The 25965-nt window shown below is 43.7% G+C and overlaps 1 protein-coding gene across 2 annotated transcripts in view; it reads left to right on the top strand.

Annotated features, from left to right (window-relative positions):
- Positions 1-25965, top strand: part of Sobp (sine oculis binding protein homolog) — a 168928-nt gene that overhangs the window by 42149 nt on the left and 100814 nt on the right. For both annotated transcript variants that reach the window (XM_057762050.1, XM_057762049.1), the window contains exon 4: positions 5422-5573. In XM_057762050.1, the coding sequence (XP_057618033.1) occupies positions 5422-5573 (152 nt within the window). The remainder of the gene's footprint in view (positions 1-5421; positions 5574-25965) is intronic.

The raw sequence follows: 25965 nt of genomic DNA, 5'->3' as shown, positions 1-25965 counted from the left end.
GTATACTTTTGATGGTTAATTTGATAGATCGTATGTTGTACGATTTTACCAAAATCATAATATTTTAATTAAAAATTTAAAACACTATCAAAGGAAACATTTGCAGAATATAAAGGAAATAAATGCTGTGGTCAATAAAAATAAAACCCTTTAATGCTAAAAAAAAAAAAAAAAAGTAAATGATGGAGAGGAGGGTGAAATACGCTGTGCCTGAAAGCTAGGAAGTACTGGATGGTGGGCAGCCATGATTTCCTATTGATACAGGGTTCAAATTTTCCACAGCCCTCTTCATGGGCTCACTTCCAGAGCACGGAGAATTGTACTGAAGTTCCTGCAGGAGCCTCTAGAGCAATGGTTCTTAACCTGTAGATCGTGACCCCTTCACAGGGTCACATATTAGATATTGGCATTATGATTCATAACAGTAACAAAAATACAGTTACGAAATAGCAATGATGTAATTTTATGCTTGGGGGTCAGCACAGCATGAGGAACTGTATTGAAGGGTCGCAGCTTTAGGCAGGCTGAGCACCACTGCTATAGAGACTATTAACTTGGAATGCCTTAAGATCTTTAGGACTGAATCATTCCAAGATGAAATTTCTTTCTGTGCAGATAGACTGAAAAGAAAATCAAGTTTAAACTCTAGTTTTGCCTGCGGGGTGTGTGTGTGTGTGTGTGTAACAGGTGTGTAGAGAGGGGTCAGAGGACAACTTTTGAAGTTTGTTCTGTCTTCCCTCCACATGTGTCTTGGGTATGAAACTCAAGTCGCCAGGCGTGGCGGCAAGTGCCTTTTCCAGTCATGCCATCTTGCTGGCCTCCCCTTTGTCCTGTTCTTAAATTAGCTGCTCCCACAAGCAAACTGACCGCGAGCTCTGCCCAGGCTCTCATTTCACAGTGTGGAGAGCACACAGGAGCATCTTCAGGCAACTTCCCAAGGTGTTTCATACATACTTGAGGTCTTCAAATGGTTGTTTGAATGTGTGAATTCTAGGAATTGTGACAGGAGATCCAGCAAATTCCTTCTAATTTGTCCTCAGTTTTATACTCTCATGAAAGTTGCTACTAAAGTCACAGCATCATTGTTTGGGGCCTGCTGAGGTCCCCTCGATTTTCCTTGGGCTCATATCAAGTAATCCAGTATTTATTTTCACTGCTTCAGTTGAAGTGGCCTAAGAAGACCACTGACCAATGGCCATCCTTATTTTTAAAAGTCACCAATTGCTCAAGCCACTTCAGCAAGGCATTTCAGAAATGTGCACTCTCATATTTCTCTGTACGGTTATAAACAAATACAACTTTTATTTCATCTTAGAGTTATTAATGTGGACTTCTTTTTCTGGAATGCACAATAGAAAAATGTCTTATAGCTCTTTGAACATTAGAAAGAAAATGCCACAAACATTTTACTTGATTAAATGCTAAAGAGGTGGCACCAACTTTCCTGATTAATTGAAACATGTATTCTTGCCTGGTAAATATTTATATGTGGCACATGAAAATTCTATCATGGTATACAAACTGTTCACTTTGGGAATGTTATTTAACACTAAACATTTTGCCTTTGTTGCTGCATTATGAAAAATACAGGCTAATTGCCATAATATAAGCCGCAATATAAGCCTGTCAGTCCTATGAGTCTTCAATGATATAACCCCAAGTCTTTAATGGTGCACACTTTTAACCTACATAGGAGATAAATAAAACTTTTATCTAGTTTGGAGACTTAAAAAATAAATAAATCATTGAAAATAGGTCCACTTAAGAAAAAGCTAAGTTGCCAAACCTTCTGTCTCGCCAGGTAAGCACACATGCCGTTACCAGAGTTTGTTTCCTTTATGTTGTTGTGTTGAAATTCTCGGACCAACAGCAAATTGGGAGAGAGTTTGTTTGGTTTATACTTCCAGGTCACAGTCAGTCACTGAGGTAGGTCAGCCTGGGAGCTCAAGACGGGAGAAGAAACTATGGGTGGTATCTGCTTACTGGCTCACTCATGGTACTGCCCACAGTGGGCTAGATCCTCCTACATCAGTTAATAACCATGATAATTCTGCACAGACATGCCCACAGGCCAATCTGATCTAGGTAAATCCTCAACTGAGGTTTCCTCTTCCCCACATCTCTAGGTTGTGTCAAATTGACGATAAAAAGCTCACCAGACTTCAAGATTGAAAAAGAAAAAACAGATTTAACTGAAACACATTTTGGCTGCAATTTCTTAGGAAAGGTTTACTTTTTAGGGGTAGTCATTCTATAAGACACTGCGTCTGGGGACAGAATCTGAGCTGTTCTGGCTGACAAACCATTACAGTTCTTTTAGTTTCCGAAGTGTGGCATTAATTGGCTGTTATAAGACTGGAGTATCTGTCGTGTCTGAAAATATTTCTGTGACCTTTTGGAATAACCCACTTCTCAGACTCATCTTCGGGTCGTTCATTGTTGAGAAGTTGGATGACAGGACAGGAGACATCTGCTGGGTCTTTCCCAGAGTATTTGCCTGTCGGAAGCAGAATGGACAGGAATGCTGATTTATTTAACAAAACAGATGCCAGCTACCATCCGACAACTCTTCTCACCGCAAAACCAAAACTGCACGATTCCTTTGTCTTACCTCCCACACTGGAGCTTTCTAGTAAGAATATTTTATGAACCTAGTATGTTTTAAATTTTAATGCTTTTATTTGTTAGGTACTGTTGTCAGAAAGTGGTGTCCTTGCCACTCTTTAGAACATGACAAGCCGGGTGGCCTGAGATGCCCTTTGATCCTGTACATGTGTGTGTCCTCCTCAGGGCCAGGCCCTGTGGTGGGCTAAGCGCTCTGCCTTACCCTTCTAGTCTCTGCTTCAGTCCATCGCAGCTAACAAAGTCAGGACTTTAAAACTCACGCTTCCTTTGTCAAGCCAGACATGTTGAAAGGAGATGAATGTTCTGGAATGGCTCCTTGGGAAATCGGGTCCTCCTTCAACTGTGAGAACAAATGATCTCCTTCATGACATTTTTTTTCCCTTACAGATCTCACCAGAACCAAGACCATTGCCTGGGTCATTTATGAGAGCTGTGCGGTGTCATCTTCTTTTTCAGGAGCCTAAGATTTTAAGGCGTTGTATCAATGGGCACAATAGGAATTATTAGTGCTTGTTGGTGTAGTAGTGATGGGCAATCATTTTAAAATGATTACTAATCCAAGGACACACTTCCCATGCGGTCACCTAGAGAACTCTTGCTGACTTTTCATGCCACATGAAGTATCTATTTGTAGACAGGAATCCATATAGAAATCATGTGAAATAGAAATAAAAGATTCTGAACAGAACACATCTGTCAATGCAGTAATTATGTTACATTTGAATTTATATTTTTGACTTTATTTAAAGGCTGTTATGTTATCAAAAGTGTTTACTAACATCAAAGATTCTCCTTTATGCTGTCTTGTTTGATAATGAGTCATAGATTCTGAAAAGTGATTTGAGAAATAGCACAAATTATTAAAATGACAATGTTTATTCTTTCATGGTAGACAAAGTGCTGCACGTGGTTCTGAGTGGATACTTGGGGAGAAAAAGCCATGTCACTGCATTACAAATTAGTTTGTTTCTAATTTTGCAGGCTGATGGTCACAGTGCCTCAAACCAAATCTTTCCCCTGGAAATGGAATGATTGCATGACAGACTCTGTGAACCATGAATATGTCAACAACCCATGGATCAGGCCTTGCTTAGCAATTAGTCTTTGGGGAATTTTACTCAGAAATCAGACACGCTGCACCAGAGCTTGTTGGGTAGTTTGTGATTCCTATTCATGTCTGAATCATGAGTCTGGCTTAGAACAAAACAAATCTGTAAAGAAGGATTGCTGCTAATAGTGGCAACTAGAGCTACACACGCCTCCACACACACACTCCCACAGACACACACACACACATGCACACAGATACACACATGCACACACACATGCCCACAGACACACACACACATGCCTACAGACACACACACACGCACGTACACACATGTCCACAGACACTTGCACACACACACACATACACGTACATGCAATACACCATACATACAGACACATACATAGACACACAAATACACAAGACACTCATACATGCACACCCAGACACATTCATACATGCACACAGACACACACACACACACACATATATATATATACACATGCAAACTAACACTCAGATATGCACACAGACACTCAGACATGCACACACACACACACACACACACAGAATCAAATGAAAGGATGAAGTGTTCTATTCAAAATATAGTGAAAGTTCCTAAAAAGCAGCCAGAAAATATTTTAAAATATTTCTAATATCATCTTTTATTTCCCTAAAAGAGACCGATATTCCCAAGTTTCAGGCATTTGAGTGTCACCGACTCCACCCTACTGTAGTTTCTCCGTATCTGCACTGTGCTTTACCCAGTTTATTTAATTTAATTCATTCTCTTTGCTCTCTTTAACAGCCCATCTGTCTTAAGCAATAATGGACATGACAGTCGTGGTAGCTTATGCTGGATAAGTTTTCCTTCTCACATAAAGGAAATGCAATATAGTGTTTTAAATATTAAAAATATTGGCATACCATCTAGAACCCATCTGAGCACCTGTTGACATGGTTGAGGGGTCTTCTAGGAGCTGAGAGGACACCCCCACTGCAGTCTGGCTGAGAATGTTCTCATACCCTCATTACCATCCCTTCTTCCAAGGCCCAGAAACCACATCAAATGCTAAATCAGGCCGGTGCTTCCCTGAGGTACCAGTGCCTGAAGGCTCACTGTAGGAGAATGCCCAGGAAGCCAGGTCTTCCCGCTGCCCATTGCCTGGATCTGGCCATTCACAACTTCTCTGTTTTTGATGAGACAGCTGACTTGGGGATCACACTGCAATGGGAAACAATAGCACAGTTCACTTACCTGTGATGGGAGCATGCCTAGGGCTGCTGGCCCCCGACTGTCAACGTTCACACGAGGACATTGCATGGCACACTCAGGTTCCCATGGCACAAAGTTCCCTACCCAGTGCCCATGTTGAAGACTTTCTGCAGGACCTTTGAATAAACGGGTTATTTTACGCGCCTCTTTCATTTTTCACTGTGGCTAGTTTGACTAGGCACTTTGAGAGGAGGCGAAGAGGTCCTGGCGCTCTTGCAGCTTTGTAGTCATGCTCTGGTTTCTAAGTAAAATGCCTTGTGGAAACATCAGCATCCACATACCCCTGAGGAGAAAAACAAACAAATGTACCTACCTCTCCACCCCATAAGACTGGCCATCCTGTTCTATCAGAAAATGGTGAGGTTCGGAAATTGCAAGTCGACCCCGGGAGCTCTGTCAGGGTCAGGGTGTGTCTAAATACGAACGGATGTTTGCTTCTGATATGAACGTTTTTCTTATACTTTTATTATAGAAGATGATGTGTCAAATGTACAAATAATGTGTGCCTGGTGCCAGAAAGTGGGAATCAAGCGCTATTCCCTGAGTATGGGAAGTGAGGTGAAAAGCTTCTGCAGCGAGAAGTGCTTTGCCGCCTGCCGGAGAGCCTACTTCAAAAGAAACAAGGTAAGCACCTTAGTGAGGCCGCTGGCCACCTCGTGCGCATGCGCCTCCTAGCCCTAGCTGGACACACTGTGGCCCTCCCCTTTGCGTGTTTTGATTTTGTTTTGTCGTTTTTTCCTGTCATGCTTAACTTTTTGTAATAAGAAACCCCAACCTAACGTAACTTGTCTATCAGTTTCTCGTGGCTTGGTGTTTGAGTTCTGAGAGGGTGAGTGGAATCGGAGGAGGACACTGAAGTCCCAGCCACTGTCCTAACCAGAGGTGGCTTAGTAAGAGGGCACAGTCCAGAGCCCACCAGAGAAAAAAACGACAGATATTTCTCAGGGGAGCGAGACACTAGCTGTAGAGGCTTTAGTATACCCATACAGTGGGGATAGAGCTGCTGCTTTTCCACAACCTGGTTCACAGAGTCTAGTAAAGACAAACATTGTCAAACCTCCCTTGACACACTATGTTAAAGTTGATTGAGCTTGACAAGAGGGGCAGAGATGAACAGCTCATGTCTGAGAGTGTGGTGTGTAAACACAGGAAGAGCCGTAGTTACAGGTCCCACTTAGCTTTGTTTAAAAAGACAGTTTAGGTCCGAAAACAGCCTTTTATAATAGTATCAGCCACTCTTGATGGGAAACAGACTGTACGATGTCTTAACAAGCACATGTACACATCTGCACACTCACATCCCAACCCTAAAGAACTGGAAAAGCCTTTGGCCACTGAGTACCGAAGTCAGTTTCTAGGCCTTGATTATTTCCCATTGATCTGTAGAACTTCCACAATTCACAAACCCGCACACATTTTGCTAAGCACTTGCATTTCCCTTTCTGTGATACAAGATAAAAACCTCTCCGTTCTTGCAGCAGGAACCTGCCTTTTCTAATGTTTGCAATCTTGAATGCTAATCATGGCTCACTGCACTGCAAGCACCATTGCAGCGTGTAATCGCCTGCAAATCTGAGTCACATCCATTCTGCCCAAAAAACATAATGCCTGAAGAATTAGGTTGCAGAATTCAGCCAGTTGGAATTTTCGTAGCAGTTTGTAAGAATTAGGCTCATGAGCTTCATTGGAACTAGGAGGCAAGTAAGGAAATTGTCAGATGTCTTTGGGGATGGTCAGGAGTGGGGTTCACTTTCCCTGGGGTGGGGATTGGAGTGAGCTCCAGGAGCCCGGGCTCCCTTTCTGAATGCTGAGCACTAGAATGGCCCTGGGAGTGTGCCCAGTGATTTCTTTTCTTTAAAGCCCTACTCACCACATCAAAATACTTCGCATTCCTCCCCAGAATATGGCTGTAGAACAGGGCTTTTTGTCATTCTAGAATTCTGAGGGACTAAGGATCTGAATCTTGATGGACTGCTTCTGGAGAATAAGGCCAAGCAAGATGCATTTGTCACAACCCTGGAGACACAGTTAGACTTTGTAAAGTAAGCTATACTACTTTGTAGTAAGCCTTTGAAGAAAGGCATCTGAAGCCATTGGAAAAGCAGTCTAGAGTCCTATGTTATACAGTATATATATGTGTGTGTATATATACAAATATGCATACACACATATGTGTATATACATACATATTCATATAGGTGTATACATATATGCTTGTAAAATATCATGATAAAAGTTTAAGATCAAACTGAATGTAAGCTTCCATAGCATACGTATTTGAAAGATGAATAATGGGAACCAGGGTAAGATTTAGTATTTGGAATTTATAGAAGGCAAAATCAGTGCTGAAGGGAGGCCTGCTATGAGGAGCTTTCCATGAGGAGCTACTGGGATGGGTGCCCAGCATCTTGCTGTGGTTTGACTTGGTCAGTGCCTTTGCCTGCTGGTCTCTCTGGCCCCTTAGTGCACACACTACCTGTCTTCTTTCCTGTTTGTGTATCCCAAACCTCTGCCTGTTCAGTTTCTCCAAATAGAGAAATAAGCGTGTTCCCTTACCTGCTGGGTTCTTTTGTCCCCGAGTGTTACCTCTGAAACAGTATCCTATTGTATTACTATAAACATGTCCAGCTGCTGCATTGCTGTTAGCTGGTAGGATTTTGTGGTCATTTCATTTAGGGATTAGGTTTCCTAATGGCTCATATTAGATCCCAGCCCTGCATCCGGCCATCTCTAAGAACTGCTGTTATAAGCCTCAGTGTGTTCCCCACTGCAGACGGTGGCAGATAGATAGCTGTATCTCTTCTTGTATCATCTAATAAAGTCCTTAGTCTTCATCGTCAGGATTGTGACATCATCTTAGAAAGAGGAAGAAATCCTTCCCATTTCTACATAACAACAGTGTTTCTAAATACCGAGGAGATGGAAAACAGTAAATAATGAATATACAGATTAGAGTTTTGTCTTAGGTGTAGAGTAGACATTTAAATGTAAAATTAATGTAAAATTTAAAAAAATGTAAAATTAACTACGCTGTAAATTATGCTTTATAATGACAGCCCATTTCTTGCTGGATAGCATGCTGGGATCTAAAAATGGCTTCCAAGTTGAACCCAAATTGCATGCATAACTTTACAAAGGAAAACTCTCATAGACAAGGTAGGCGATTAGGACCGGTATTCAGCCGACCCCTGCTTCGTGTCTGAGCAACACCTGCCTTTGTGAATGTAAATTGGACAGCTGTGCCGTGGGTCCCTGTGCGCGCCTCATCACAAATGCTTGCATATACAGGCAGCATGGTGTTGTTGCTGCTTTAAAAAAAAAAAAAGAAAGAAAAAAAGGATAAAAATAGCCCAACACTCACTCAAAATGAAGGCCCATGAAAATGAGCTCTTTAAATTTCATTTGCTTCTCCAGTCTTTCGTTTTCTTTGGGACTCAGTCAGGAGGGGAAAAAAAACACGTCACACTCACCTCTCATAAAGCTTGGTCCTTTAAAGTTAGGTGAGCTGGGGGAAGCCGAGTTAACCTGTTATGGTGTATTTTAAATTTAACTTCAATTTTATGTAGAAGTTATTTGGGTTGCTGCAAGCATGCATTTTGCAAGCTGCTCCTACTAACAGTCTTTGAGAGGCCCGTGAGTCACAGCTGTAATCTCTTAAGGAGTTCAAGCAGCTACAAGTTTACACATTGCAAGATATTGGCTCTGAGATGTGTGTGGTGTTAATTCATAAGGTATCTTATAAAATCCCAATTTCTACAAGGTTCCACTGCTGACGCAAAGACATTTAAACCAGTGTGGGAGGGTTATGTAGACTACAGGCATTGGGTGAACGAGGGCACATCAATCCCATTGTTTGAGACAGGGACAACTCCCCCCCATTAAAAATAGATTTTTTTATACAGTGTATCCTGATTACAGTTTCCCCTCCCTCTGTTCCTTCCAGTTCCTTCCCCCTTCCCTTCCCATCCAGGTCCACTGCCTTTTGGTCTCTCATTAGAAAAGACAGGCTTCTGAGAGACAACAACTTAACATAACAAAATAAAATATAATAAGATAAAACAAAACCCATCACACTGAAGTTGGACAAGGCAGCCCAACAGAAGGAAAAGAGCCTCTCCCCCAAAGGCACAAGAATCAGAGACCCATTCGTTCATACACTCTGGAATTCCATAGAAATACTAACCTCAATGCTGTAAAACATATGCAGAGGACCTAGTACAGACCCTGTAAGCCTGTATATCTGCTGCCGTCTCTGGGAGTTCATATGAGCTTTGCTCTGTTGATTTGAGGGTCTCGTTCTCCCGGTGTCCTCCATTCCCTCAGGCTCTTACACCTTTCCTGCCTCCTCTTTCATGAGGTTCAAAAAGGGACAACTTTTTAGAGGGCTGATAACTCACTCTTTTCCAATCCCCCTTTTGAGGCCACAGTGGAACAGGGCATGAGAACATTTTTATCCTGAAGATTCGTAAGAAGTTGGGAGGTTGCAAAGCATCCTTACTGTTTTTGCAAGAGATGTAGAAACATCGAGTTTGACCTTTTTTGATTTTACTTTTAGTTTGTTTTATGTTTGTTGTATGTGTATGGGTGTTTTGCTTGCACGTATCTGTCTCAGATTTGGAGTTATAGACAGTTGTGAGTTACCATGTGCATGCTGGGAATTGAACCTGTTCTCTTGAAGAACAGCCAGTGCTCTTAACCACTGAGCCAACTTTCCAGCCTGAGTTCAACCTTTTAATATCAATTTTGCTTTGTAAAATAGCAGAGTGCTTAAAATATTCTTTTTATTATCTTTCTAAAAAAGAATAGTAACAAGACTGCAAATAGTAGTCTTTTCCATTTAGAATTTATTTAATATTCTTTTCTTTTTCATGGGAAATAAATATCCTGTTGTCTAAGCTAGTATCTAGAAATAAATCAGGAAATCAAAACTGAAGAAAAGCGGCCAATGTAAGCCATAGATGACTGTTTTCTTTCCTTGTTCAAACCTCAAGTTTGTAGTGTTCTGAATGGTAATGGAAATTTAATAAACACAAACTCCTAAGAGCATCAAAGTTTTGCTTCTTCATTTTACTTTCCATGAATCGAGACAGGAACAGACAGATTCTTTTTCCGGATACGCTGATGCTCCCAGTGGACCATAGGGACATATAGCAGAGATCATAGACGCTAGAGATGGACATGTTTGAAATAATGTCGTTGCAGTTCCTTGCCAACTGCCATGAAAACAGACACTCTATGGGGATATTGTGCAATAAGCTTTTATTTTATTTTCATCCCATACCCCTTTATGCCTTCCAGTCTTTTATTAGAGGTCTCTTTTGGAGGGACCCATCAGGAAATAGCATCATCATTGTGTTATTTGTAGCTAGATTTTATTTATACATATGGTGTTTGGGTTTGTTTTTATTTTTTGCTTGTTTAAAATTAAACCTGAGCATACACCAAAGAGTTCTTGGTTTCAGACTTAATTATAGAACCCAGTAGTGTAGACAAAATGTGTAACAATTGCTCTGCTAATCTACTGATTAGCCTGTCCAATTTTTTCCCTTTAAACACCTGCAAAATTTAATTTATAAAATGGCTATCATTCACAAAGATTTGAGAAGGACGTTAAGAAATTACTTACAATTAATGTCCTCTGAATGCCTGAAGCTCAGGTCAACCACTTGATTTTTCTTGGTGCTTGTACATTGGCTTGAAAGTAAATGAGGCCAGGAGCCTAGGGTTGTTCTGCAGATTCCCAGGCTTTTATCTGGCCTAGGGAAGCTTGCAAGATCAAATTGTCTGCACTTGGCCTGCAGGAGGATGACCTTGGTTCTTCAGTCTCTTGAGTCAAAGGCTGTAAACCTGCCTACTGCTTAACACATAGGGCAGTCATCTCTGCAGGCCTTTCCTTAGTAGACTGGAGGCTGAGGGCTCCCTTTAGTCACAGCAAACAAGGGTGTCCCCTGAAAACTCTGGGAAAAGAGCAACAACCCCAATTGTTTTCCTGTCCTCTCCTATTTTGAAATATGGAGTGGAATATTAGTGAGCTGCTATAAACGGGAGCCTCTGGGAGCAAGAGCAGAGGAGGGGACCATGCTGGTCCCTGGAAGCACACCGTGAGTGGGAAGAGCAGGGAAGCTCTGGCAGGTGGAATGAGGTCTAGGTGGGTTTAAAGCTTAGAATGCAGGCTTCCTTGGAAAACCAGAAGGGGATCCAGGACAGACGTTCTGCAGGCAGGTGGGACACAGTGCCCTCGGAATGCCACTTGAAATCTAGGAGATAGGCTCTAATCTTCTGATTTACCAGAACCCTTGAAACCACCCCCCCTTTTTTTTCAAAATGTGTTTGGGCAAGTGAGTTTGTACTAAAAAGAAGGACTTAGCAAACACTTCTGTTTTTATCGGGCTACAGCTTTGGAGATTGAGAGGGGAAACAAAAAATTCTAGCTTGTTATCCAGAATGAATACCGACTTCTGAATAATATCAAGTATTTTAAATTAAAGTGAGGAGTGATTGAGACCCTAAATATCTTCAAGACTCAGTTTTCTCAATGAATGGAAAGCGGAGTGGGGATTTTCTGACTCTAGTTTCCTGTTGGTCAGTAAGCGCGTAGGACTGTTGCTGCATACGCTGCGATGTTAAGCTCCAGACGAGGTAAATCTCTGGCTAACCCTTCTGGTGATGGCTAATGCTAGTCACTTAAATCAAGTTTTTCTCATCTGAGCTGCCGATAATTCTCCAGTCCATCTAAGAGCACACTCCGCTTTAACATTAACCACAGTGTCAGGTTGCATCAGCCACATTGTGTCCCAGGGACTGCTCCTGCGCGGTGATGAATGCGCACATTTGGAGCTCGGAGTCTGTCTGTTTGGGCAGTGGGCAGTTCAGTAAATAGGCAGCCAGGGAAGGGTCTGTTTATCTGGGACATCCATTCTCTTTATTGATCCAGTCACTTGCATGGCCACGTTCTTGTCTTGTTACTAATGGGGTTCGGGTTTGTTTGAAGAATGAGCATCGCACACATTATCTGAGGAGTCATTTTGATGGCCTCCCTCCTCATAACCTGCATTCAGGATCAGGGTTCCTCTCTCCGTCTGACTGCCAAAGGAAGGCACCATGGTGAAGAGAGGAGGGGGAAAGTTTAGGCATTCTGTGTGAGTTAGTCAGAGAATGTGGCGGCGCAAATGAATGCAGACAGATTATATAGATATATACAGCTTTAATAAGGAAATAGACTTACAGGACCACAGGTTCCCGCGGAGCACAGGAAAAGCGGAGCAAAAGAAAAAAGGGGCTGCTGGGATCATGCCCGGCAGATTTATCCGTAAACATTAGCCCGAGGCGAACACGCCCCCAATGGGTGGGGCTATATCCCTACAAGAGAAACCAAGAGGAAGTGGTCAGGCATCTTCCTGGGATTGATGTCACACTCTGGTAATTCATGCTTGGCTATAAAGGTTGAATATCTAAATAAATGCTAAAGAGGCCTGGGGCTTGGATGGAAATATTTTATGATAGTAGAATGAGTCCAGAGGTTTTGTTTGTTTGTTTGTTTCCCTAGACATTTGGAGTGTCTGGTTCTAAAACCTAGTATACTCAAGGTCATGTACGCCAGAACCCAAGCTTTGGGTATGCCTGTGGTTATTTTTAGTTTCTCTTCATTTCAATACCTCTGGGTAGCTTTGAGTACTTAAGTAAAAGTAGGAACTAGGCAGATTATGCATCAATCTTTGTTCCATGGGTTCCTGGCTTTCTGCTCATATTATCATTGAAATGGAATAAAGAAAAATCTTGCTTCAGAGAACCATTAATTTCTGCCCCTGCATATCAGATTGAGTAGAAATTCCCCATGTTACAGTTCACTCTTAGGGTGACTGTGTATACAGTGGAGTCTAATGTGTGGTAATGGACTACCTTGGGAGGTTTGCAAACGTTTATTGTAGGCAGGGCTGTACACTGCTACATATCCGGGAAGGCTAACCGATGGTTTAGTGAAGCCATAGAGACTGCCTGGATTCAGCTGTAGTGTACTGAGCATCCTGGTAAGTGACACACGATGATCAGAGTCCAGTATTTGTACCATTGCTCCGATTCAGGCTGAGAATTACTAAGTTAGTGCTGATACTTGCTCGTGTGGAATTTTGTTCTGTTTTTTGTCTTCCTGTTTTGTCCCTGATACCAGGAATTGCATATGTTAGGTAAGCATATTCCACTGAGATATATATCACCAGTTTTTACAATTTTTACTTTGAGAAAGGATCTCATAAAGTTGCCCAAGCTGGCCTTGAACTCACTGCGTAGACCAGGAAGGCCTTGGACTTGTGGCCCTGTTTCTTTGGTCACCTTTGTAACTGCTCTTACAAGGGTATGCCACTGTGCCTGACTTGTTCAATGTTTGATTGCTGAATTTAGCCGAGAGATGAGACGATCCTGGTAGTGAGGACTGGTTTTAAGCTGTGTAATATTATTTCAGATAACTTTTTTTTTAAGAGATGCAATTAAGCTCAAGAATTGCGTTTATTTGAGCGTGCAAGTGTCTTTGTAAGTTATCCTGCAAATGAAATGTAAATAGGGGAATGAAATCCATTCACGATTAAGTCCCTAAAATGTCAAATTGCATAGAGTTAGAGAGCCCTGACTAATCCTTCCGTGGTAAAATATTCCTCGTTAGTTTGCTATGGTTAAGGGTTAACTACTCTACTATAAATTCAGATATTAATGTATTTTCTGCTTAATTCATCTCCAGATAGAGGAAATGTAGTTAGTAGATGTAAATTTTTTACTTCCAAATGTACTTTGGAAACATTATAGTGATTTATGAGAAGGCTGCAGAGGCATGTAGGAGAAATCATTCATAAATATGTTGAAATGTCTTTAACCACTTTTGATTGTGGAAAAAAAAACCTGCCTTGACTTTAAAATGATTATTTTTCTACAGCAAAAGAATTTATGATATAAATGAAATATTTTACATGTAGTTTTAATCATATAAATTTGAATTTTCTTTTAAATTTATTTTTAAATTGTCTCTTTTAACTTTTGAATTTCTTGACTAGCTTTCTAGCGTTAAAAGCCACACCCTCCCCACTGAGTGTGTTTTGGAGACTCAATGTGTAATAGGAATTTTGAGACCTCTAAAATCTGACCAACATTCATGATAAAGTGGTGATTTCTGTATAGATCTAGCAGAAGATACATTACCTTGTAATGCGCCTTGATAGGATTATTTGTAGTTGTAGATGGTGAAAAGCTGTGATTGTCCACACGGCTTTGTGGTAAGAATCTCCGACGGCCCGGCACTGCGTCTGTAGGAGTGTGTGCTGCTGAAATTGTTGCAATGCAATGTGTATCGTGATGTGAGGCGCAAGGGGGATTTGCTGGTGGAAGGTGAATGCCTCCTCCTTGTTCTCATTTGTTTTAGTCTAGAAAAAAGACACACTCTTAATATTTGTTACTTATTCATCTAATCATTGTTTACAAAAAAAATTAAGCAGGGCAATGGTGGTGCACGGATTTCTGTGAGTTTGCGGCCAACCTGGTCTGCAGAGTAAGTTCCAGGACAGCCAGGCTTGTTTAAACAAACAAACAAACAAACATCAAAAAAAATCCCAAAAAACAAAACAAAATAACAACAACAACAACAGCAAAACCAAGGTTAAAATCCAGATGCGATGGCTCATGCCTGTAATCTCAGCATGTGGGAGGTGGGGACAGGAAGAACAGTGATGAAAGTCAACCTTGACAACACAGTGAGCTCCGGGATAGCCTGGGCTACAGGAGATCCTGATTCAAAAAAATAAAATTATATGTCAGAATCAAAGAAAAGCCTTGTGCCTTACAGGGACGCTCAGAAGATGGTATATTCCAGTGGGATGGTTAGATGTATAAATGTAATTTCCAGTAGTGATAAATGTTATGAAAAAGGGTGGAGTGAGGAGATGAACAGTGATGGGTGCTTTGCATCTTGTGATGACTGACGTCATCTTGGAAGAGGTGGTGTGTGGAACAGAAGGCAGCCACAAAGCTGGTTGTATGATGGGCTTGAAGCAGAAGGTGCCAGAAGGGAATAGGAGGAGGAAAACAGAGGTTGTAAGGCAGAAACAGGCTTGGCGGTTTTGAACAGCCCAGGAAGGGTGGGGTGTCTGGGGATGAATGATGTGGGTGGCTAAGGGCCAGAGCGTGGAGCTACAGAGAAGGTCGTCTGAGTCTCATTCTGAGCGCAATGCAACCCCCAGAAGTTGTTGTGCAGGGTAGTGAAACGATCCGCTAGTCGTTGCTGATTGAACTTCCATTAAGGCAATGATTCATTTAAAGATCCTGCATACAAACGGGATTTGGAAAGTGAGAAAGGCAACAGAATTCCCATCAAAGTTGGGTGTGCCTGGTAATAGAGAACTAAAAATAACCCTATTTGCTGAATTATTCATTAGTAATTATGAAACATTTCCCAGTAGCTAAAGTCAAACCCATTCAGTGGTGTTTCTCCTTCGGAGGAGGAGCTGATGCGCAGAAAGGAACAAAGATGGGCCCTGCTGGCTAGAGTGTAGACAGGCCCACCCCCAGCCTCGGAGGATGGCAGGGCATGTACCCACAGCACGGCACCCACAGGCTTCTCAGACGCTGCCTCTGGAAGCAAAGAAACCAAGGGAAGCCGTGACTTTGCAGGATCATCTTTGGGTACAAGGATTACTTGAAGTTTATGTTACGCAAAAAAATAGATGTACTTGGATAACTACTTCTAGAGCGTGTCAGGCCTAGCTAGGACTGGTTGAAATAATATAGGGTAATACAAGGCATGTGTGCTCTTGAATTGGTTCCTACTTTGGGGTAGCCTCAGGCAGCAGTCTAGCGGTCTTCCACGACCCCACTGTTTTACCTTTGCCGTCGTCATGCGGTGTTGGTCGTATCCCAAGGCAAGTGCTCAGACATCATGGAGCGGCTACTAGCAGCAGGAGGGCTGCACATTTCCTTGTTGTCGTATCCAGCTGAATGAGTGGCTCTGTTGTGACTTTCCACCCTCACTGTCCACAACTGGCTTATCCTTGAATGAGGGGCTATGGTGAGGGCCATAGCATTCTCTAGTTAGATGGAGAAAATCTGAGCTTTCCTCTTATGTTGACTTTGTGTTTGTCTCACCCTATGGGCCAAAGGCTTACGGAGAGGGGTAGCTGTGACAATGACAGTCTGGGAAGAGAGAGAGTGGACCCAGGCTCATGGTAGGGGCTGCACATACCCGGAGAGAGAGAAAGCAGTGATCTCAAGTTATTTCATGAGGTTGATTTCCTGGATACATATAATGCGCTGTCTGTCTAGAATTGTCTGCTTGATGTAATCTGGAATCTTAATGTGGATTACAAGCTTAAACTGTGGTTCGCACTCAGGTGACATAGATGCACAACCTTCTACTCCCGGACTAGCTGTCTGTGTAATCTGGTTTTTAGAATGCTGTATTACCAGGGTTAAAGAGTTAACTCTCTTTGCCATTTTAGATGTTAGAACATGGGATTATACAGACCAAAATTCTCTGTGCTTAGTTGTTGCTTATCTCTATTTATGGAGAGTAATGAAGGTATAGTTCAAACAGAGAACCTGTACATGTGTATTTTCATTATTGTGAATGGCCTGGGTTAGTCTGGCCCGGTGCTATCTGCAAATGCAGATGCTCTGGCCTAGACGTGGATGGGGTGAGCTGTGTTTTCAATAACTCACCACCTCACACACTGAAGTTATTTTCTCTGTAGCTCTAAGTCTTATCTGCTAAACAGAAGGGAAGGGAAGTGTTCCAAAAAAGTGATGCCCTCGACCCTGGAGGCACCATGTTCAGGTGGCTCAAAATGAAAGGCTTTGAAAGCTGCAACCTTTACAACATCCATCTCCAAATCTTCTAACAAACATTTGCCAAGCCGCCACCGTGAGTTAGCCACTGCGATGGTTGTTGTGCTTCCCGTGGCCAACAAAAACTTGGTTCCTGCCCTCCCGAGGATTGTAGGCATTTGGTTAAATGATAACACAGATGCAAAGTTCACTGTGACAAGGTCTAGGATAGTGTGGGCACCATGCCATGAGAGCTGCTAGTGGGGATGTGGCCAATCAGGAAACCTGGAAGTTCCTTGCAGAAGCGGTGCTGGATGTGGAATCTGAAGAGGGAAGAGAGAGTGGAAGGAAGAAGCTACTGTGCTGAGCAAATGGCAGATTTCTACTTCAGCCAGCCTCGCCTAGGCCAGCAAGAGATGCTGTCTTAACAACAAAAATCAGGGCAGCACCTGAAGAAGGACATATAATATTCTCCTCTGACTTCTGTGTGCAAATATGTATATGAACATGCACACATGTGCACATTGCATATACATGTATGCATACAGACTCACAGAAAAAAAATCTAGCAAATAAAATGTTCCTCAAACTTTAACTCCTGCATCCATTTGTTTGTGAAATTATTCTATTTTATTCATTCTATCAACTCTTGGGGGGGTTACTGCTCACCTGCTGACCTTGCCTCCCCTGACTTTTCATTTAGCTTCATGTTTTGTAGTATTAGCCAAATGTCAATAAGCTAATTCATTTCATAGAGGATATAGACAGCTCATAATGCCCAAAGGCAGGGGCGCTTTGTAAAGAGATAGTAAGAGCAATGATAACTGCAAGGGTTTAAATGATCAACTATGTCAAAAAAACAACAATGAAAAGCAAGGATTGGTGCAAAGCACACTGGTACGAGTGAGGGACGGAAGCGTTTGGAGCATGATGTTTGCTGCTTGACACGTGTGGGTTTTGATGGAAAGAACCACAAAGAGGGCACGTGTTCAGTCACCCCTGCCAGCAGACTGGGCTGGGAGAAGAGATAGAGTTAAGGCGTATCCAGAGAGAGGACTCCATAGCTATGTGACCATTAAGGCAAGGACAGACAGGAAGTTTGGTAATGAGTCCTAAGACAGAGCAATGCTGATTGACACTCAGCTCCCCAGACTGGACAACAGTGATCAGAGAGCATAGCATGTCTCCTGCCACAGTGACGGAGGGTGATTTTTGTGGCACGGTAGTCTGGCAGGAAGACACGGATTCTCCCTCCTCTCTTTGTGTGCTTTGTTCGTGCCTGCCATCTAATTTTAGTACCTGGGATCACGATGGTAATTCTGTAGAAATGTAGTGACAAACGGGCAGGTAAGCAATTCAGATGTTGCCTTCCCAGTTCCTGACTGGGTGATGGGCATATGAATATTCGTAATGAGAGATGTCTGCTTTGCCGTTCGGGGCGCCAGATGGAGGAGCTGGCCCTCACAGAGGCTGCCCACACCTGCAGCTGCCTCAGGTGGCTGGGAGCTGCAAGGGGGCCTGCAGTTCAGCTGGAGATGGCAGCCCTGTCTCCAGTTCCAGGAGCGCCTGCAAGTCCCGCAGAGTGACAGTCATTTCCAAAAGAGGCTGCTTTTAAAACTGTGATGAAAATGGCTAACAGCAGGCTGAAGGTTAAAGGAAAAAACTTAAAAACCATAAAATCTGCCTGGAGGCTATTTAAGCAAACTGTTTTAGAGGCACAGATGGTTCGTATACCTCTGAGCCAAAAACAAAAAAAGTAAAAAGGGGACAGTAAAGCTGGCGCGATTAAGCAGACAAGTATGAAAGTTTTATTAGTGCTAAAAAGGCAGCCTTCAGAAGAGTGAAAAATCTGTCTCAGGAACTCGGAAGATGTGTTAAAGACCAATGGGAAATGGAGAGGGCAAATGGATGACATTTCAAAAAGCAAGCGGATACGGGGACTCTCAGCGCCATCGTGGGCACTGGCTATCCGAAGCTGGGCTTTATGGTAATGAGCAGCGGCAGGAACATGGTACAAAGCCGGGTGTGGCTCCTGTCCTGCGTCAGTTTTGATGTAGAGCAGATTTCATAAAGGGTGGGTACAACCTACATGGTAATTTGAGTCTCCTGATATCATCAGTGAATTCAAGAAACTGACCGAGGTGCCAGAAGGCAGAGGGACCAAACCTACGATGGACAGAAGAGTTGTTGGCAGGACCCACGAATACCCATGACTGTGCTGAGGGACACGGTTCTCAGAGCTGTTCCTTTACGTATGTATGAGCCTGCTAGCCACACACAGAGAAACAGTGTGTGATGAATCTGGAGAGTCATGACTGGGATTCCTTCACATTTTGAGAAAAGTTAGATGGTGGGGTTCAGTGGGACAGTACGGAGGCTTCAGGGTCACCTTTCAAGGAGCCTACTGGAGGAAATACGTAAACAAACAAACGAATGGTACTTATGTCTTGAATTAGTCTTCAACATAAATCTGGCCAAATATAACCTGACCAAAAACAAGGTTGTCTGGCCTTTCAGTGATTCACCTGATTCACATGCAGTTTGCTGACTCCCTTGACAGGGCCCCTCGAGGGAAATAAAGAACAGGAGATGAGGAAGAGTGACTTGACTTGGATTAAGAACCTGGGTGATATTCCTCGGGGGTACAGGTGGATTGGCAGCTTCGATCCCAAGGGTGTGCATCGGGAGCTGTGCTACTTAATACGAGGGCTGCTTATTTGGAACTAGGAGTCAAGGAGAGGACTTTGCTAACCTCCTGGATGTTGCTCTGATTTGAAAACTGTAGGTTATGCATGCCTCCCTTGGTCGCCCCTCAAAGCCAATAAAAGTTTTCGCTGTTGCATTTGCTCAGTGTCCTGAGAGAGACACTTGGTCCGGGACACTAGGGGCTCATTGTGGTATCTTCTTAGAAAGAAAGGAGTCTTTTAATGCTTGACTCTATTAAGGCTCAGTTCTCGAAAATGGATAAAAGTATGCCAAAGTGCATGGCAGTAACTGAGCTATGACCCACTTTCCCAGGAAACATGTCGGCCATTCTTCCTAACCTGATTTTGTGAGGGGCTAATGCTGAACTTTGAAAGAGTTGACAGAGAGGATTAAATACATCTTCATTAAATTCCAGGTTATACACACACAGGAGACAAAAGACTGCACACTTGCGGGGCTGAGGACAAAGGCATTGATGAAAAGGCTACTCTACTCTAATGTACTCTGCCTCGTGACACTCAGGGGTAACCTTTGTCGTTGGCACCTCCGCGGAAGTCTGGGTCAAATTCTGAGGCAGATGGTTCAGTGCGCGGTGCATATATTAATCCGCGGAGGCAGCCCTGGAAACGCAAGCAGGTTGCTAATGACCATGGATAGCTCTGGCGAGCTGCTTCTGTTCTTGCACTGGGGTGTTTTGGTGTCATGCTTCGGGGTTCAAGCTGGTGAGCTGGGTTGGGACATTCCCCTCTTTGTGTTAGCTAGCTTCCCATCATGACCACAAATATCCGAGACAACCAGTTTACAATGAGGCTTCGTTTGGCTTGGTTTGGGTGGCCTGTTTATTTCAGGACTGGTGATGAAGAGCAAGTTGGAGGGCACAGTGGAGCAAAACTGCTGGTCTCCTGGCTGGGCAGCAAAAGAGAAAGGAAAGGACAAGGGTCCCAAAGCACCCTGCAGGGGCATGGCCACCAGTGACCCAAACACTTCTCACGTCCTATAGAATATACCACTTCCCAATAGTTCCACTCTGGGTTTAAGCCTTTAGCACGTGGGTCTTTGGGGACATGGTGGTCTAAACTACAACAATGTTGTTCTGTACAGTGAAGGGCCATGCGTGCCTCGGGAAGAGGCAGTATCACTTCTGGGAGAGCAGAAGAGAGAGAAAGCGGCATGCATCCCATGGTTTATTTTGACAGCATTTGCCTATGGTTTACTCAATGCATTTGAAAGAGAGCGTTGAGAGTGAGGACTATGAATCAAATGTGAAGGCAGTAGATGCCACTTACGTAAACCCAACGCAACGCCAAGCCTTACTTCAAGTGAGTACAGTTAAAAAGAACACCCAATCTTCTGGCTTGTTGGCACCAGAAGGAGCCTTGCACTGGTGGCATAATTTTCAGGTTTTTTTTTTTTTTTTTAAAAATCCTGGATTATTTAATAATAATTCAAAAAAAATTAGCCTCCCAAGTTTCAGTGCAAACTTGACTTAAAAATAACTAAAGGGGCTGGGAAGACTGTTCAGTCATTAGCCATACAATGGGGGCCCGAGTTTGATCATAAAACCCTCGCAAAAGCTAGACAAGGAGGCACTCATCCAAAAGTCCCAGTCCTGGGAAGTCAGAGCAGGAGGTTCCTTGGGGTTCGCTGGCCAGTCAATCTAGCGGACTCAGTGAACTCCAGGTTCACTGACAAACCCTGTCTCCATAAAGAGGATGGGACGGTGACTGACGGGAACTCCCGGTGTCGGTCTCTGGCCTCCACATGGATGGGCACACATGTGCTCATGCATCCACGCATATGTGCGCGCACACAAGAATGAATTAAAACCCAGCGAGATAATTAGGAGGCGGCACATGCCAGGTGGAGCTCATAGAAATCATTTGGATTTATTGAAGTCTAAATTCAGACAACCAGAATTAATTGGGAATTTAGAAAGAGTTGGACAAAATGCTTAGCCGCCTTAAGTGTTTCATTTAGGGTGTCTACATTAATTGTGATGAGAGACTAAAATGAAAGCTACTGGGACGAATGGGGGAGGAGCCTAAGTTTCTAATTCCATCCTCCATTAGCAGAGGTCCCTCCTGTGCGAGCATCTTCACTCCCTTTCTTCACACTTCCCACACAGTGATCTAGCACACAGTAAATACCAGTGAAATTTAATTCTTTATATCCATGTAATTCAGTTTGAGGTAAGATGTTTGACATTCCCATGGCTACATATGTGACTGAATGTTTGACCAGGAGCTAATAAAAGTGATGCAGACCTCAATTTCTTTCTCCTTATGAACATAGGGAGATGAGGCAACGTATTGAATGAAGCCTCTGTCAAAGTGATTATTACAGATAGTCCCTATAACATGACCTCTCTGGGGATACAAGGGGCCTGGAAAGTGATTATCATGACGGTGTTGCTGGAAACCAGCTGTGTAGAGAGAGGATTCATGGAGATATGGGCCTTACCCCACGCAGTGCACTCAGAGAGGATGGAGGAAGCTGATGTCAGGGTCGGGCAGCTTGATCTACTCTTTTGACTTGGACAGGTGTATTGAGATGGCTGGGGAGGGAAGGCTGGAGAGTGCCAGGATGCATCTTCATAGACACATTAACATCTTATTAACGCCCAAATCAGCCACTTAGTTAAGGCCTCAGAGTCTGGGACACATCCCAGTGCTGGGAATGTGAAGCCCAAACATCTGTATGATGGTTTCTGTCTAAAGAACATCTGAGTGTGTGAGCCTATGTGCTCATGTAGACGCTGATCTCATGCCCTACCCGCATTTATATACTGACTCATTTATTCAGCAAGCAGTCTTGATGATCCACAGCATGCCAGGTGTCGTTCCGCAGCTAAGGATACAAAGATAAATAAGAGAGATCTCCATCTCCAAGGACCCCACAGTTACCTAGAAGACACCCATAAGCAAACAAGTGCTAGGATGTGAGACATGCCAGAAGAGATGTGGGTTTGGAACCAGGGACCATCGTTGACTTTCCCAGTTCAGAGCCAGTCCCTCTGCATGCACGCACAATGCCAATGGGAAGGCCCGAGTGTAAATTCAGAAAATGGGGTGAGAAGAACAAAGCTAAGGATGGCAAGTCAAAAAAAAGATTTGAGTCAGGAATGAGGGCCACACATGCCCCACATTGTACAGCGAATATATAACCCTTATATTCCTGCAATGTGTTTTAACCTCTCGAGACATTACAGGCTGTATAGGAATACTTGAAACAATACAAAATGGCTTAAAATGATATTGGTGGCTTCATGAGAAAGTCACCTTCGGGGGCTAAAGGAAAAGGAGAAGAATGACATTGGTGGACAGGGCCCATGGCTGTCGCAACAGAGAGGCTAACACATTCTTTGACAGTTTCTTACCTCACTAGTCCGGAGCTGTCCAAATAGGAAGTCGTGGTAGGACCCTGCCCGGCTTCTTGTAGTTGCAGGGGAGAATGCTGTGGTCCCGAGAAGTAGGTGACTTGAAGGTGTCACCCGGTGAGGGGCTGAGAGATGCCATCAGCTCTGATAGGGTGCCAGGGGTGGGGTCAGTAATGGGCAGGCTGTAGACATTCTTGCCTGTAGGGTGCTAGAAACATCTTCTTGAGGGGTTAGGAGCTGGACACGGGAGCTTTCGACAGTGTTGTGATATGCTGATTTTCAAACGGGTTCGGACCATGAGCCGGTCGTAAGAAATCACTTTGCTTTGTGCTTGCTTCTGTGGTGCGTGCACACGCCCACAGCCCATTTCATAGACTGAGCCACCAACGTGCTGGTGTGTCCTTGATTTGCCAGGCCGTGTCAACAGAAGCTTTCTTACAATGCTGTCACAGCTGCAATCTGGCTAAAACAAGAATTAGAAAATGTGCCACGGCTAACCAGAATTCTAAGATGCGTCATTGCTTCAGAAGTGCTAAAAGATGACAAATATTTGGGCTTTAGAATATACACACAAAGCCGGGCGGTGGTGGCGCATGCCTTTAATCCCAGCACTTGGGAGGCAAAGGCAGGCGGATCTCTGTGAGTTCGAGACCAGCCTGGTCTACAAGAGCTAGTTCCAGGACAGGCTCCAAAGCCACAGAGAAACCCTGTCTCGAAAAACCAAAAAAAAAAAAAAAAAAAAAAAGAATATACACACAAAGCCAGGACATGGCTAGGCTATTAAAATTAAAAAAAAAAGTTCAGTGAGACTGTACTTAATTTTTATGTGATATGCTGTGGTATTTTTTGCTTTGGTCCATCCCATCAAAAACTGTTGACTGTGACTAACTAGTGGGTTGAGAACCTATTGAAAATACTAGGAGACTTGTTTATATGAAATATCACAATTCCAGAAGGTTAGGAATCTTCAAGTTCTCACCCTTGGATCCTACTCAATTTCAATGGCAACCTCTCGAGGTTAGACGGAGGTGTTACAAATTGGTCTAAACTGGACGCTGTCTTAATGGAATCATATTTATCCTTTAAATGGCCAATGACTGCTCCATTGATTGCTTTTTTTTTGAAGTGTGCATTTGTCTTGTTGGAGAATTGGGAGTAGTGGGCGTATCGATCCGATCGTGAAAGGGAAGGCATGGATTTAGAATGAGTTGTGTCAAGTTCTTTTTCAGGCGAGAATGAAGAGGGGGCAGGAGTGTCCAATGGGGAAACAGCTGGGGTAAGAAAGCCATACACGCCGGGCGGTGGTGGCGCACGCCTTTAATCCCAGCACTTGGGAGGCAGAGGCAGGTGGATCTCTGTGAGTTCGAGACCAGCCTGGTCTACAGAGCTAGTTCCAGGACAGGCTCCAAAGCCACAGAGAAACCCTGTCTCGAAAAACCAAAAAAAAAAAAAAAGAAAGCCATACACTTGGAAGAAGAACGGATAGTAAGGGGGCAGCCTCCTAAACGGCTTCTCACGGTGACTTTGAGCTTTGGGCTCGGGGGTCAGTGAGCTAAGTTGAGAGAGACATCATCACCATATCGGCCTGGTGTTCCTCATTGCACAAAAAAGATGGTACCTAGGTCTGTGACATCAAGCTGTGCTGTTAGCTGTGGCCTGAGGCTCATTTTTCATAAGGACTGACCAACCCTGGGGATGCGGGGAGAACACCTTGGCATGGAGGAGTGATAGACTCTATTTTAAAGCAGCAGATGAAGAGCTGGGTGTGGTAGTGCGCATCTATAATCATAGCACTCAGGTAAATCAAGCAGGAAGATTGTGAATTTGAGGCTAGCCTGGACTATAGAGCAAGACCTTGTTTCAACCCTCCCTCAAAAGTGGTTGGAGAGTTAATGGTAGCAAAGGCTTCCCCACTAAAATAACTTGACTTTCAAAGCCTCATTGCAGGTGAGGTAGAGTGGAGTGGCCCATAAGCCCAAATGGACAGCTATCCGAAGAGAATGTTCTCACCCTTCAGTTTGAATCAGGACCTTTGATAATCTGCAGAAAGTTCTCCTTTGGACCCACCCTGGAGGGGTAGGCATGCCAAGAGTAGCTGATTGATTTACAGGAATCAAGGTTCTTTTAAAACCCATTCTTGCACCTCTGAATCCAGGTCTTAGGATCTTTAGAGTTACCCGGTGTAGGAGAACTCAGTTCCCAATCTGCTTTTATAGAAGCCAAGTCTCCTGGTTTAAACCACAGATAATGGGAGATTTTCTGACCTGTGTGGCCCAAGGCCTGGAATTAAGGTACAGGTGGAGGCACACTGTGCATCTATCAGCACAAGAGGACAGCGTGGCCATGTGAGGGTGGTGCTTGTCATCACTAGGCAGAGTTTAGAGCAGTCATCCAATTATAAGCCTTTCGAGATTGGAGGAACAGCCTCCACGCTGAGTGTGATGTGCCCTCCTGGTACCACTCTCAGAACTGGCCCATGCCTTTTGAGATGAGTGATCTTAAAGTGACAGAGCTGCTGATGGTTTGCAGACATTGCTCCGTTTGTATTACTGGGATATAATGGAAGCAGGAGGCTCCCAGGCCTGGAGTGAGAGGTTGGGCTGAGTAAATCTTGCTGCCCCGTGTCCTGTCCAATGTGTTGTACCATTTAACAGGACTGTGCTGCCTCTGAAAGGAATTTAAACTGTCTGCCCACTAAGTGTTCATCTCTAAAGTGAAATCTGTAGTTGGAGTCAATTTGACTTAATTTACCAGGACATGTCTCCATGTCTGGGAGAGCTGGTGAAGAAAGGTGGGGGTGGGGTCCGCCAGGGCTGCCCCTGTGGGAGTCTGGAACACACAGGGCACAGAATGGCTACTGTGGGGGCTCTGTGGCATCTGCCAAGGAAAAAGGCTCCCTGTCCTGCTGTTCCTCTTCCTTTCTCTGGAAAGAGCACCACCGGCTGCTATCCCAACAGACATGGGAACCATTCCAGAAAGCGGTTTCTCCTGAGTGTGGGGAATGGTCTTCAGGATAGGATGGGGTGGGCAGGGGAGAGGCTCTTGCCTGCGAGCCTGACTGAGCTACAGATGGAAAAGCTTGTTCAAGTATGGCGACATCTTTGTGTCACTGTTAGCGGCGTGGTTTGATTTTTT

Source organism: Chionomys nivalis, chromosome 2 (assembly GCF_950005125.1).
Source record: "Chionomys nivalis chromosome 2, mChiNiv1.1, whole genome shotgun sequence".
Lineage (NCBI taxonomy): Eukaryota > Metazoa > Chordata > Mammalia > Rodentia > Cricetidae > Chionomys > Chionomys nivalis.
This window is presented reverse-complemented; position numbering and strand designations above follow the sequence as displayed.